The sequence below is a fragment of the Talpa occidentalis genome, unplaced genomic scaffold, assembly GCF_014898055.3.
Source record: "Talpa occidentalis isolate TD23 unplaced genomic scaffold, MPIMG_talOcc4v2.1 talOcc4.12, whole genome shotgun sequence".
NCBI lineage: Eukaryota > Metazoa > Chordata > Mammalia > Eulipotyphla > Talpidae > Talpa > Talpa occidentalis.
The window spans coordinates 60995602-61011563 of NW_023601212.1; the positions used below are offsets into that span (position 1 = coordinate 60995602).

The 15962-nt window shown below is 38.7% G+C and overlaps 1 protein-coding gene across 7 annotated transcripts in view; it reads right to left on the bottom strand.

The window, feature by feature from the left end:
* Window positions 1-15962, bottom strand: part of DNM3 (dynamin 3) — a 513949-nt gene that overhangs the window by 9625 nt on the left and 488362 nt on the right. For 2 of the 7 annotated variants that reach the window (XM_054693474.1, XM_054693471.1), the window contains one exon: window positions 11514-14918. The exons of the other annotated variants lie outside the window; for them this stretch is intronic. In XM_054693474.1, coding sequence (XP_054549449.1) covers window positions 14882-14918 — 37 coding nt within the window. In that variant the 3' untranslated portion in view covers window positions 11514-14881. Of the gene's footprint in view, window positions 1-11513; window positions 14919-15962 lie in introns of those variants that run through there. 7 annotated transcript variants of the gene reach the window in all.

Sequence of the window (15962 nt, forward strand, 5' to 3'; positions counted from 1 at the left end):
CCCCAAACTGAAGTTATCCCCCCTAAGAATAACAGTAAATATGAAATCATTTTTAAAAAGCAGACTGAAATATCCCACGTTCCTCAGTCAATAGTATGATTCCATAGAGCAGACTGTACTTTTCTGCCAATTCCAGTAACTAATAAAGTGACATGGCCTCGGAGAATGGTTTTTGAATTTTTATTTCCCTTACTATAATAGTCTTTCTTTTTTCCTCATTACCAGCATGTTAAACACCTCCCATTTCCTTTCTGGTGTCTTTCCTTAATTTGTTCTATATTTTCACTTCTCGTTTGCAGAGTTCTAGAAAGTCTGAGATCAAGGATATTAGAGAGCTTTACACGTGTGAACAGATGCAAGGGGAGGGCCTGAGTAACTGCAAGAGCTCTACTTCCAATTTTTGGTTCTCCATATTTTATCAGTAGCAGCAGTACTCATTTTCTGGTTGGTGAAGGCATTTCTGATAGCTGAGGTGACTGAATAAACAAACTCCGCAAGATGAAATATTACTATAACTGAGAATCTCCACATTACCAAGTAACACCACTTATTCCCTAAGCTCCTATATTTATTTCCTATGTGTATTAATAAGCTTTGTGTCTGTGTGTAATTGACTTTGTATTTAGTTTATCTTGGGTAGAATTTTCTACCCAGGAAAAAAATGCAACAAATTCTACAGATGGAGACCTTCCTTCTTGATAAAACTCTCCAACTGACTTTTATCAGAAAGATGCCTTCTGGAATTATGGTCACATTATAGGATTTTTCTTCTCTACCAGAAATATGACAATGATCAATCAATTGTCCTTTCTCAGTTATAAAGAAGCAAAGTTAGAAAAGTTAAGGAAAACAATGATGGAAAGTTAGAAAATCACAAACCTGTAAAATAAAACTAGATGGTCAAGGAAAAAATCAAAGCACAAGAGATCTTGTGCATTAACAATAAAAATACTGACCACTTAAGCACAAACTCACAGATTCTAGCAGAATTCCTTTTGCCTACTGTACCTGAAAAATATCTTAGAGGATTTAGAGGAAATTTATCTTTAGAGGATTTAGATTGCCTTGGGAAGGTACATTCCAATTTAACATCTCATATTTGTCTTTATTAAGCAGGTACTTAGTTTTTGAAAGTGTAATTAGAGATGATCTGTAGGCACAGTAACAAAACGAAACCAATCAATCCCAGTTGCTTAATTTGAGTCAACAAATAAATCCTCTTTCAGAAAGCGTACTGGCTAGCACGACCACCTGAAATGCTTTAGCAATTCCCAGCTGGAAAAAATCCTTCCTTAATTTCCTTTTGACTAATGCTCATGCAAAACACCTGCCCTTTTGTTAGCCTATTGTTCATTTTCATTTAAAATGACCGTATTTATTTAACTTACGTTTTGACTCTTGAACCTGCATCATTTTCTCCTTTGATGTGAAATTTCTAGAGGTCAAAGGTCACATCCACTTAACTTGTTTCACAGTGTGCAGCATGGTGCTATGTGCAGTTATGCTCTCCCTGCTCTACCGTTCATCTGTTTGGAAGTGCTTATCATCCTTCAAGACTCCTCTTGGTTGGTAAAGTCTTCTCTGAGCTCCTTTCCCTGAACCCTAATTAGACTTATATGTTTTTCTCCACTGGTCAGAAATGGGTTGTGTCTTATTCATCTTCATATACCTTCAATGTCTAGCTCAGTGCTTGACATTTGGCTACTGAATGTTTGACAACCAAATAAATGAAAGTTTTTCTTAAACATAAGAAACAACTTAGAAAATCTTGTGATATCCTCTGGTCTTTTCAGGACGCAAAGATATGTGCTATAGAAAAAAAAAAGCTACAGTGACATTTAGGATTGAGACCTTGGGCATTTCTACTTATAAAGTGTTTGCTCAATTCTTTAGTAGGTGTCTCGAATAAGTACTAAACAGTAGGCCCTCTGTCCTGAGTTTAGAAAATAGCAATATAAACCATAGAAATGTATTCTTAGCAATTAAGCAGTTATGGGTGTTGGGGGAATTAGCCAGTATTTGAACTTGAAGGAGGGAAGCACTATTAGAATTTTCAATAATGGGATTGACTTAGAAGATTTTATTTTTAAAAAAGTGGATCTCAAACAAAAAATTCAATAGCAGGTAGGCTACAATGTTAATGGTGGATGGGAAATTGTTTCATGGCTACATTAATAGCTTGGACCAAGGATTGTAGTCGAGGGAGAAAGTAACACAAAAGGTGCTCTTCTGATTCTTTTGTTCTTGGCTAAAATGTCACCCCTCAGCCCTTCCTGGCCATCCTACAGTTCCACATCACCGCATGTCACTTCATGATATTTATGTATTTCATAGCACTTAACCCTGTAATTACATGTTTATTTACTAGATAATTGCCTGCAATCCCAGTAGATTCCTTGAGAGCACAGACCACATACTCTGTATTTGTAACATGTACCCACATTTCATATATGGTGATTATATATTCATGGCAGTGAATACACATGTATTCAATAATGGATAAACAAAAGAATGTCTAAAGAGTGCCTAAATAAAGATGTTTTGGCAGGTTAGCACATAAGCCCAGGTCCAAGTGAAAAAGTCCAATGAGATTGTGGATAAAACAAATACTTCTGAGGTGTTTGTCAGAGTATTATATTTGAGGCCGCAGGTTTACATAGAAAGATCAGAAGTCAAAAGATGTGGATTCTAGCCCTACCTGCCAATGTGTACCATCATTAGCCCACTATATCTCAAACTCTCAGTTTTCTCACCTAAGGCAGAGAAGACTCAGACTAGATGGTCTGTAACATGCCTTCCAGTGACACTCTTCATGTTAGTTATCGAGACTCTACCCTGTGGACTCTGCTATCCTGCATGATTTTAAAAAACTCAGAAGCTATTCAGGGCGGAAGATGAGTGGGATAAAACAAGTATGCAAGTGGTTTTACTACAGCGCCCCAGTTTAAGTGGTAAAAGTACAGCAACATTTTTCAACACAGAATGTATTCTGGGAAGCTTGAAAATATGATAATGTGGTCAAAGAAAGGGCAAATATGATTCTGACTGTGGCATGTAATACTTGGAAGTTGTAAGAGAATGTAAGTCCATATTGAGATTTTGAGAAACTAGAAAATAAGCAATGAGAATTGAAGGGTTTGATGGTGGGTATAGATTAACAGAAAGATGTAAACACTTTGATAGCAATCCTTGGACTATGCTAATGGGACAAGAGAAGGATACTACAATTGGCAGTTCCAGAAAAAAGACAAGGTAGGAGGTAGAAGAAATAAGTTTCTGCTACATGTTGAGTCTTTAGTTTGTCTAGTTCACCATTGTATCTCAGAACTTGGTGTGGTCACTGGTTCATGTGTTTTTTTTTTTCCCCAAATAAATAAACCAGGAGAACCTATCCAATATGAATTCTTTAAAGGAGACCCTATGGGCTTGTACTGAACAGTCACACCATACCTGTGTGTGAATTAATGGCTGAAGGAATAAAAGATAAGATTTCCAACATGTTCTCTCACAATAATTATGAGGTCATTAAAACATGCCCAGTTTCAGATTAAAGTAACCCATATATGTAGTTAGTAACTAAAATTCCTAAAGAGCACCCCCCCCAACACCCCCAATCCTTTTGGGAGAAATTCCTTCTGGGAGAAATGAGCATAATTTTATTTCTAAACAATAACCCCCCTGTAGTGTGTAGATAAAACTCTATTAGAAAGCAATTCCAGAGAACATTAAGTGGTTCAGCGTGAATTTTCTCAACAAGCAAAGCTCTTTGCCAATTCCGACACCAGAAAGACATTTAAGGTTTACTGTTTTTGGTTCATCTCATTGGTCCCGTTCCTAACCATTCAAAGAGTTTCCAAAGACATTCACCTCATAAGACAGTTTGTTTTGGGCAAAGTGAAGTTATTTGTTTTCTACAAAATTTTGCTATTGCTTTGTTTAGTGATGGGCTTCATTAAGAAACCCATTATATTGAAATGGGGCATCTTGCATCACTTAGCGTTTATTGAAACACTGTGTCGTATGTGGGCGGTTTATGGTTACGATGGGAAGAGCCATCCAAATCAAAGGGGAAGATGTAGAAGTTGTATTTGTAGCTGCAGGGATGGATCATTTATAGTATTTTGGACAATGACAAATTTTGTAAGAAAGTCAAATGCTCTTGCAGGGTGGGTGGCATTGTGGGGGAGAAACTGGCTTCCCTGATAAGAAAGAAGACTGCATTATTTGTCTCATTGTCTTGTTCAATTCTCTTCTAAGAATAGAAGAACTAAAATTCCATCTGCTCTTCTTTGGGTTGGCTGGTTCTGAGGATTCATGAACTGAGGATTCAGGGGCTAGTAGCAAATTCTACAGAATGCTTTTGTGCATCAGCATATGGGGTAAGATGGAAGTCATCTTGCTTCCAGGTAATATAACAGTGGTTACTGACAAGGCCAGTTTTTTTTCCCCTACCCTATTCCTCCTCAGGAAGAATGATGTGACTGGTAAGAGTATGAGCCAGCCCACATCCATGTAACTCAGTCTCGTTCCATTCTTGGGTGTAAACCTAGCTTTCCCGACTCTAAGTCAAGGATTCTTTTTATTGCGCAATAATACTGGCAGGTTCTAAGGTAATGGTTCTCAAACTGGATGTGCATCAGAATTCTCTGGGGGACTTGCTAAAACAGAGGTTGCTGGGTCCCATACAAGGCTTTTAATAGGGAAGGATAGGTCCAGTTAGTTCCCAGATGATACCAGTATTGTTGCGCCTGGGATTATGCTTTGAAAACCATGTTCTAAGGCATAGTAAATGATTTTGAATTTGCTTTATTGGCAACTCAATTTACTTGCCAGATAAACTGTGAGCAAAAGGAGAAAGAGCTGGAAAGAAGTATTAAGAAGAAATAAGAAATGGCTGTAGAAGTACTTTGATACCTCTGGGAATTAGACTAAGCATGGGGTCAAATCAGTTTTAGGTGTAATTTTGTAAAGACCAAGATACTATGCCAAAGTCATTTTCTTGTTATATATCACCTTAAGAATAACTACTTGCTTAGAGAAGTTTGTATTGGCTTATGAAAATGACAGTACAGGTAGAAAGTTAGCATCTCTAAAAGTGTGTTCCAAATTCTCATCTTCGGGGAGGGTTTGACTGAAGCCCAACCTAATTAGCTAGGTGAGCCCACATTAAAAAATGAAAAGAAATTCCTCAAAAAGAAATAAAGGTGGACTCTTTTAGATGAATGATACTGCCTTTAGAGGGTAGTTATTTGCATGAAAAAGATAGGGAACTGTGTTTCTTTTAAACAAGTTCTACTTATTAAATTTAAGAAATTTTAAAATATAACTGTCTCAAAAACTCAATCACGTATAATTACATTTAGGTCAGGGGCGATCCCATACATCCCAGGTTTTTAGGAATCATCAGAGTCTAAGATCAACTTACTTTGCTACATCTGGTAAATTCTTAGGAGATAAAACAAAAGAGAAACAAAACTTAAACTCCTTCCTTCCTCCCTCCTTCCTTTCTTTCCTTTCTCTCTCCTTCCTTCCTTCTAAATTTTTGAAAAGCCTCTACATGCATCTACAAAGCATCTCTGGATAAAAATGGCTCTGGAGGCATCAGCCAGAGGTTGGGGGCTGCCCTCAGTGTCTGGCCCCAGGAATCTGAATGCTTTGCTTCTCTATGATCTTCTTGAGCTACTTAATCCTTATATCATCTTTTGAAGTTTGAGGCATCTTTACTGGCTTACCATCTGAATGACATTAGAAACATCCTATGAACTGACATTACTCCTTATAAGGTTTACAGTCTCCTCTTCACCAGGACAGGGCAGTGTCCCAACCAGAATTTGAAGAAATATGAATGAGCTAAAGGACCCAGCGACAAGTCAGACAGGAGCTCATCTCCAGATAAAATGGAAAGACAATGAACTATGATCTAACCCTTTCTTTTGTGAGTATCTGTATCAAGAGAACAGATTAACAGGATGAACTATTTTAAATTGTAGTGTTGTGTTTGTGCCTTGCTTCTTTTTTTGAGTAAATATTTGAAAAATACAGGTTTTACATAGCTGGAAGGTATAAAGCTAAGTTCAGAAAAATGATATATTTTTTGTCCACAAAGGAGTACAATATTTTGTAATTTATTAACAAAAGTACTATAGGATGCCATCCAGCATATTTTTGGCTTTTTCAGTTTAGCAACATTACCATCCAAAAATAGTTTACAGTAGACATTGGAAAGAACAGGGTTTGGAGTTCATTGAAAGGGTTTAATGAATTCTCTAATATGATTCTTGCTACATATTAGAGCCTGCATTTCTTTCCCCTGTGAAAATGAACCCATAATTTTATAATGTATGTCATTGGGAAAGTATGAATGCATTCATATTCATGGAATTTGAACCAAGAGCATAAGGGGAAAAACAGTCCACAATTTTTTAGTTGATGATACAAACATATGATATCCTGCATAAATTCACCTCTGAGATAAATGATAATATAATTTGCCTTGCCACACTTTCTCCATGCCACCTGAAAGAATTGGACTTGGATTTCTCCCATAGAGATGTTATAGTTATTACCACTTCTTTGGCTGCAAGAAAATGGCAGCTTAAAGGATGACTTACCCACATTAACTCTGCTCAGTTTATGATCTATAAAATGAATTTTACAATAGCATTCACCCAGGCAAGGTGAATAGAGCAGGAGGGAAAGTATTTGTGCTTTAATTGTTTATTAAAGTCTGCTAAATATTGGGCTAATTCTAAGCTAAATTTTAATAAAGCACTGCATAACTACTTTTGTATTCTTTTGTCCCTCCTAAACCCTGTGTAGGTGCTGGGACTGAATTAAGTGTTAGAGGAACAGAAATAGAGAGACTCAAGGACCAGGAGTTTCTAGTTGAGATGGGGCAAGAGAAACAAGCTCAGAGACGACAGAGGGTTTTAAGTGCTGCCAGTCAGAGCACTATGCCTGGGGAGTTTCTGGGACACAGGGTCTCTGGTTAGCATTGCAGGGAGGTTGGGGGGTTAGAAGAATTTCCAGAAAACAAGGAAAGTTGAGGAGAGTTCCTTCAGAAGCGAGTGGCATTCCAGGAAGAGGAAATAATGCGAGCAAAAGAAAGAAAGCTGGAAAAAGTTCTGTCAGTTTGAGAAATTGTCTTATTCTTTATCGCAAATGTTGAAACAACTTGTTTTGCTCCCTCCAAGTTCTAGTTCATAAAATGGATAACTTAGAGGGTTTTCAGATGCATTAAAATATGATTCCTAAAAAGGATTACTCTTGAAATTAACTTTTCATATTTTAGCTTCTGCACTATATCACTGGCAACAAACAAGCTGGGTAGAGGAAAAGACTAAAAGAATGCAGAAAAGACTAAAAGAAGCAGAAAGTAAGAGGAAGACAATTGTGAGAAAACTTCAGAGAGAAAGAATGTGGATCTTAAAGAGATTTACATGCACATATAAAGATACTGCATATAAAGACTTCTTCCCCAGTTCCTCTTACCCACCCTCCTTTTTCTCTCTCCTTTCTTAATTCTCTTACCCTTCCTCACTCTCCCTTACTTTTTTTCTTTCTTTCTTCCTCCCTTCCTTTCCTCTCCTCCCCTCCCCTCCCCATCTCTCCTCCCCTCTCTCAAATTTCTCAGAGATCTCCAAGAACTACAATGTTACAGGCTTCCCTGGTGGTGCAGTGGGTTGAGCGCAGCGCTGTGAAGCTGTCCGCAGCCTCTGCAATGCCAGTTCGATCCCCAGCCGCGGTGAGGGTCCCACATGGCGCACAGACCTCTCCTGCCATGCCCGCTGCTCCCCTCAGCAGTGTACTTCATCAGTCTGCCTGTTCTTCTCCCCACTCTGTCTCTGGTGGATCCTCTCACACTCCCATGTCTCTGACCTCTACCCCAGTTCTTGTATAAATAAATAAATCTTAAAAAAAGAAACCTAAGGGCCTCCCCGGTGGCACAGTGGTTGAACGCTGGGTTGCGAAGCTGCCGCAGCCTCTGCAGCGCCGGTTCCATCCCCGGCTGCCAGGGGATGGTCCCACATGGTGCGCAGACCTCTCCTGCCGCCCACTGCTCTTCTCAGCAGTGTATTTCATCAGTCTGTCTGTTCTGTTCCCTGCTCTGCCTCTGGTGAATTCTCTCACCCTCCCAAGCTTCTGACTGTACCCAGTGCTTGTATAAACAAACAAATAAATAAATAAATCTTAAAAAAAAAAAAAAAGAGAGAGAGAAAGCCAGTGGTTCAAAGGAAAAAAAAAGGAAAAAAAAAAAAAGGAAAAAAAAAAAAGAAACCTAACCCCAATGATGACAGCTGAGGTAAGACTTTCTAACCTGATCCATCTTCAATCTTTTTCTTTCCGCTCTTCCTCTCACTCCCACCCTAGGCACCAGGGAAGGGGTCAACCAACTCCCACATTAGGGGGAAGGAAAAGAGGTTGGGAAGGAGAGCTCTAAAAACTAGCTACTGGCAGAGGCAAACTTCCCCTTCTAAGATGCAGATACCTTTGTCATCTTAAGTCAAAGAGAAGACGACAAGGAAGCAAGGATGGGGCAGAAAGAAGCAACATTTGGAGACTCCAGACAAAACTGTAAAATTCATTTCTGCTTGGAAAAGGTGAAAAAGACTTTTTGCCCCTTTCTGAGAGAGAGTAAGAACCTTTCAGGCACAAGCATCTGACTTGGGGCATTACATCAGAAAGGGCAAATATGGAATGAGAATTATTAGTGGGAAAGTTAACTCTCCAATTCCTTTTTTTTTTTTTTTTTTTTTTTGGTTAACAAAAAAAACAGAACATGAAGGATTCGAAGACTTAGAGGCGATTCGTGTTGCACCATCATTTCACTTCTGCCTGACCATGATACCTAGTAAATTACACGGCCAGTTTTAAATGTACCATATCATTTCTATTAGTCAAGTGGCAAAAGTGGAGACAAAGAGTCAAGGGTCCCTAATGACAATTCCAGTGGTTAAGAAGCAGACGCCAGCAGGAGGAGCTCTAACATGCTTTAGAGCTCACATTTTAACTACAAAAAGTTTAAAGCAAACTGAGAAAAACAGAAAGACAGTGTGCGTTGCAAGTTGCCTTGTCAGTGAACAAATATGTGACTAAGTCCAATTAAATGCTTAGTGCGAAGCCAAGTGATGATACTGGTGGGGCCGGAGTGGCCCACATGTTCTCCCTTCCCGGAGACTCCTCGTGAGGAGGCAGTTTGATTGGGACTGGGGCTGTGGCATTAACTTTGACCAAAAAGGGAGCACAAGGCTGACCTCTGGGCAGAGCCAGGAGTCATTCTTTTCAAGTGTCAGACTGTTTGTAAATGAGTCTTTGACACTGTCTCAAAAACCACGTTTTTAAAACGGAATTGTCCTTGGTAGTTTAAGGCACTGCAAAAACTCCTAAATGTTCCCTTACTCCGTGGATTGTTGGGCCCCCTTTTTTTTTAAATGAGGGAAATGCTGTGTTTGTAAAAATTGGTGCTAAAAGGGCAAGGAATCATAAGTCCCCTGGGCCACGTAGAGTCTGCAGAAAGAATTAGAGTTTTCTAACACACACATGCACACATTCTCTCTCTCACTCACTCACCAACTGGAACACAAAGAATTTACTTGGGGAAACAGTGACAAGTATACGAATTTAACTGTTATCGGACTTTTAGTGTAAGCCTTTCCATTTTGGACAATGTTGTGGGAGCGGAGCGTAGTGGGTATACAGCAGAATAGGAATGATTTAATCTGAAGGAAATTTTCAACCAAGTCCTTTTTCATCTTCCGCCAATAAGAAGTCAAACTTTTTGTTTTACACCTTAATGGTATGCCACATTTTAAATTTTTATACAAGCTCCTATAGAAACTTTAACTAGACCAATTCAGACCAAAAGTCACTAAATAAAGCTAGTCTAGACGGAAAAAGCTATGAAAACCATATGTCTTTTAGGCATCTGTCTTGCAAAACTGCCATCATCCTGGAGAAATAGTTCACAAAATATGCTTTTAGGAAAATGCTGCTGTAATGACCAGGAAGGTTGAACTTAAGAAGACACAAGATGGGGAGAATTACAGCCACAATGTTCCTAAAGTGAAGGCTTTTCTACATACATCTGTCTGAACACATCTCTGAAAGGACAGGCAAAAGCAGATATGATTTATATTTCCATTATTCTAGACGGGATCAGAAAAGCGTGCAAGTCTTGTTCCTCCATACTCCTAGACAACTTTAGAACCACGGGAATCTCAGAGCAACTCTGTTCTCACTCACAGAATACCATTTTGAATAATGTTGTATGTGGATGAGGCCAAAGAACCAGAACATTTTCTTCTGATTATTACCTCATCCTGCTGGGCTGCCAAGTACAGCTAGAAGGCAGGTGTCTGACATAAGTAACTAAAGGGAGACCGTCCTATATAATTGGTTATAGGCCTAACTGAGAAAGGAGGAGAATCAGGACAGGGGTCCACAGAAGACATGTGATACAAATTCAGTCAATAGAAATGTTCTAAAACTTTACTATTCTTGAAAATCAAAATCAACAAAAAACTATGAACCAGAGACACTCTATGGGGGGGGGGGTGGACGCGGGGAGGGGAGGGATTGGGGTCAAAATAAGGGGGTTGCAGTTGTATGGGGAATATAAAAATAAAATTTATTTAAAAAAAATAAAACTTTACTATTCTGATTTGATGTTGCTGTCTGAATGGGGGGTAATCACCAGGGCTACCTTTGTTAGTCTAGCTACATACCAGTGCATTTAATCCATAGAGAAAATTAGAAACACATACTACTTTGCTGAGAAATACCATTTGGGATGGATGACAACTGAACAGTCTATGGAGACTGTGAAAGTTTTTATAAATTCCCAGGATTCCTTGTGATGCTCAGGAATATTTGACTGAGGCTTCTTGGGAACAAAGTAGTAATAGTGGTTATTGGCATGAGAGTTCCAGGTGTCTGGTCACCTAGAAGACTATGAGTGAACAGGAGTTGTCAAACAGCCACACACAGAGGTGAGGACAGTAAAAGAAGGACATCTTGGAGATGTAATTAACCAACGTTTTAAGCAAAAGTGAAGGACATTCTTTCAAATATTCATTATTCAAAGACACTGTGTTTCAAAATGAGTTAATATGCTTATTAGTATTTATGTATTAAGATGATAATGGATAATTTGAAATATTAAAACAAGACAAGCAACCCTAGCACTACCCTTTGTTAAAGATGCCTAAACTGAACTATAGGGCACTTAAGTAAGTGAATCCAGGTCTACTGATGAGTCACAGGGATTTTTCTGGCCCATCAGTTTCAGTCCTGACTGTTCTGATACTATTGTTAGAAAACTACAAGTTTGCTTTCTTCCAAATTATATATGCAGCATGGGATTTATTTTGAATTTAGACCCAGATATGTGGTGGGAAATTACTACAGTGGTTTCTCTAGTTAACACATTTACTAATGTTTCCTTAATTTTTCCACTCCAAGAGGTAATAATTAAGGTAGAATTTGCCTCACATGAAATTTATTTTACTTATTAAAATATTTTCCAATACTATGAGGCAGCAAAAGGAAATTCTAGTTGTTTTAAAAATAAGTAGATGTTTTCCTCAGTTTTTATAGCTTTTCCTCTATGAATACTGACCTAAAGGTAGAACAGTGTGGAGGCTTTCTGTGGAAGGCCTTTGCGCACAGAATTGAGGCTAGATTTATCTGAGGGGGAAATTACATTCACTCTTAAAATTGGCTTTAAGAATAATCCTAATATAAACTTAAAAAAAATACCCACGGTACAGAATCTATCTTACATAAGTTTAATCCATTCCCAAGTCAAATAATTTCATTTTAGACTCTCTGGGCTGCAGAATAATTTTAAAAGTCTTTTTCATTTCCTTTTCTGATAAAAGCTCTCATTCTAGATGAATATGATTAAACAAAATTCAGATAATGTTGTCTCATGGAAATCTGAAACCAAATACAGGTAGTAATTACATGGAGGAGGCAACTGGTATATTTGATTGTAAAATAAGATCATTTCTCAAATCACATCAAATTCACCTAAAGTTTTCTCTCACTGTCTCATTTCCTCTTAGGGAGTCACTGTGGTGGTAGATCTAGTTGGTGGTTATCCAGGTCTTTATATTATCCTCTTCTCAGCTGGTTCACAAGCCCATCCCCAGAAGTGGAGAAGAAACAGAATTAATTCCAATTAATTTGCACAAATTACTGGGTTCCCATAAGGGCAGTAAGAACATTATCTAGATCTTATTTTATTTTTTTTTTTGGTGTATAGAACGCTCAATGGGGTAAAATGTTGGCTTTATGAAGAGCTGGAAGTCTCTATGTCTCAAAATTGAAGTCAACAGGTCCCAGTCTGGCTATTGGATAGGAGTGACTGAAAATTTTGTTTTTTTGATTAAGGTTTTTTTGTTGTTATTCCTTGACTGGAATGTGTCCATTTGACAAACCATGTGAGCCAATAATTTTGACTGGAAAACAGGAGTGAATATTTCCTAGTGTTTATGGGAATACTTTTAAAAATTGTTCCAGAAATTAGAGCACATGTTACTGGTGGGTTTGTCTATCATGTGACTCTGATGCCTGAAAAGTAGCCAGAAGTAAAAGAAAGTACCAGCCGTGTGATGAGGCTGCAAAGACCTCATCGTAGCTTTAGACCTTGCCCCACAAAGGGATTCTTCTATTTTTGCTCAGAGTTGCCACATAATCTAAACTTCATCTAAATACTGGTATGAAGGCATCAACACGCACACAGATTCTCTCAGCCCCAATGGCCTCCCAACACTGCACTTAAAAATAATGGCCAGACCAAAAGCAGGATAAACTTTTGGCAATTGTATTTGGTAGGCCAAATGGATTTCATCTGGCAACTAAAGGGTGTAAATATGAGTTGAGATTCAGAGGTTCCTCCAGCAAATAGTTACAAAGTATTGTCTCTAGTAAGTTGAAGGATTTCAGTGTCTGGCCTTTTAAAGTTCTGTTTAAGCAGCGACAAAGTTATGACAAGCAGACAAAAGCCATCAAACGCTCAGCTAAATCCCTGACTCCTTTCTCCTGTTGCTGGAGGTAGGGACTGAAGGTACATTCTGAGTAAAAGATGCTACATTCACATTTTCACCTTTCATTTCCTGGCTGTTTATTGGTTAAAGCAACTTCAGTAAACTCAATTTTGCTTCTAATCTTTTGTGGTAACTGGTAAGTCAGGGGGAAGGAAGCAGCACCCAGCAGCCCATTCTTGTAATTTGCTGCTTGGATAAAATTTAAAGGCGACAGAGCCATGAATTATGTTGTACCATGAATCTCTGAAGTCACTGAAAAACATGCCATCTAACCATAACTGTCTGGATGTGAAGGTTTCCCCTGGAAAATCATTCTTTTCTTACAGCGAGGGAGACAAAAGAGGGCAGTGAGGAAACAGAAGCACTAGCTTGTGTATGTCTGCAAGACTGTGTCTGCTTACACTGGGTAGAACTTTTTTCTTTTTTCTTTGAGCTGACATCAACTTGTATAGAGGAACATTCAGCAGATTCCACTGGTGACAGTTTGCTGCTGACTGGCCACAGGAAGAATAATAATCTTTTACTGTGCATTTTTCACTGGTCAGTGGCTCTTTTGCCAGACTCCGATCTTGGCTATTTTCCTCTATCAATCAGGTGAAATGCAGGGCAGAGCAGGGCAGAGCAGGGCACTCTGAAACTTAGAAGGCTGTCCTGACGATGGTTAGAGCTTAGCAACTTAGAGCCCGAAGAGAACAATGACGGAGCTATTTGCTATTATTTGTCATGGGGTGTGGGAGCAGTTATGTCTGGTTAGCTTAATGCCAGTTACCACTGGTCTAACAGCACCATATTGTTATATTTACTGCTGCCTGCTGCTGTTTGCATTTGCATTGCTTATACTTTGCCTCATGGAGATCCCTTCTCATTTTTCTTTGTTCTTCTACCCTCCTGCAACAGGGATGTTTGGGCAAGTTAGAGGAGGCACACATTGCAAACAGAAAGGCAATCTGAAGTCTACCTTGACACATCTGCAAAGCTCCCACATTCTGATCTCCAGAACACTTGCCGTTCTGTCTTTGGGTCTCGCCTAAACAGACTGCCAGTCATCTGTGCTGTGGCAGGATGGAGATGTTTGTGTAAAGTAGACTCAAGTTTTCTAGACCCAAGAAGGAAACCACCAGATTAATTTTACTTTCACTTAAACCAGATTGAAACCAAGACCCGAAGAATAAAAAACTTTGACATTAACCATTGATTCACCTTGGTGAGATATTATGTTACAACCAGAATTGTTGTGGAATTGCAATGATTTCAATGGGATATTTAATTGAGGGGCTTACATAAAATTGGCATTTTATTTAGTGAACAGCATGTGATCAAATTTCTATTTTCATTGAGCTATATTAAACATCATGGCAACTCACGTTAAACCTGAAACAAATTATTAATTACATTCCGGTTTCAGCAACAAATGTTGTAATCCAGTAGCCTCAGAGATGCCTTCAATATTAAGAATCAGAAAGAACACCCCAAATTGTTTCTATTTTTGGCAGTTTTACTTTAGGAAAAGTCTTTTGCTTAAGTTTCGATCCCAATGCTAAATATAAAAACTATTCCCTAAAAAAAAAATAAAAATCTGATGGAGAATTTATTTGTTCTTTAAAGGAGAGGGATAGTGAAGAAAACAGAAAGCTTCATGGCCAGAATCAGAAATCACAGGAGGAATGCATCATTTGTCCAAATGATACTCAGCTGCTAAAAGAAGTCATACTCTCAGAGGACTGTTGAGGACAGAGTAAGTCAGGAGGTTTCCAGTACTTGGTTTCAGGGGAATCAGACACAGGCTAGTCACACAAGTTGCTTAATTGTCCTTGTACCCTGAGCCCACGACTTCAAGGCTCAGCAGCTTCATCCTTCATGGCACCAAACCTTGATGTTAGGGATGCAAAGACATACTTATAAACATTGTGGGCTTATCTTCACTTAAAATTTGGGGGACTGGCTAAAAGTTCAAACCAAAGAAGGAGCCCTTATACCTAAGTGAAAGAGCTTCTGGGTTAACTGTGAATTAAATCGACATGTAAAATATATAAAATACATAAGCACAACAGGAAATCAAGATCAAACATTTAAAACAAGAGGAAAGTAAATTATAAAGAAAACCAATGACTTGCACCTCTTTAAAGAAGAAAATATGAGAGCATGGATGGACTCTTTATATAGATGGGTTTATGTATATTTTGCTATGTTTGGATTAATAATGAATTACTGAGAATGTGGGGCTGTGATGAGACTTTCAAAGTGTGCCATGGAAAGTTGAACCACATGAGTCAGGGCCCGAGCCTAAGTGGGAAACCCTGGGTTAATCTTGAGGCTATCCTGGATGGTCCCTGCAGTGAGGGGCGTCAGCTCCATCATGGGGCTCACCAGAGACTCATTCATTGGAAAATTTCTTGGTTTCCATATTGAGTTTCTGTCATGTGGATGAGCCAGTGCAAAGGGCAAATCCTATCCCATGATACCGTTTTGCCATTTTTAAAAGACAGCATCAGACTTGGTGACAAGGGTAGTTAAAAGAAAGTCCTTCTAGTATTCAACATTTTTTTCATAGAGTTGGGTGATGAGGTAAATGAGCTTGCTTTTCCTTGGAAAGAGACCCTTCCTCCCACCCTTATCCCCTTTTGACCGTTGCAAAATAGCTTAGTCCAAGGAAAGGAGAGAAGAAAAATGAGTGAAATAATGCCAGAGTCGGCTGTTGCCAGGAAAAACACACTCTGATTCAGTTAATTTGTTCTGTTAATGTCAAAGGCTGTGATTCCCAACTAACTAATTTTAAGAAGCTGTAACTGAAAATAGCTACATCAGTCCTAAAGTTAGTGTTTGATGAAGATTAGAATCTTCAAGTAAGAGAATAGGGCCCCTAAGGAGGTCTGTTTAAGATCATCTGGCTAAACAAGAACACAACTGACTGGG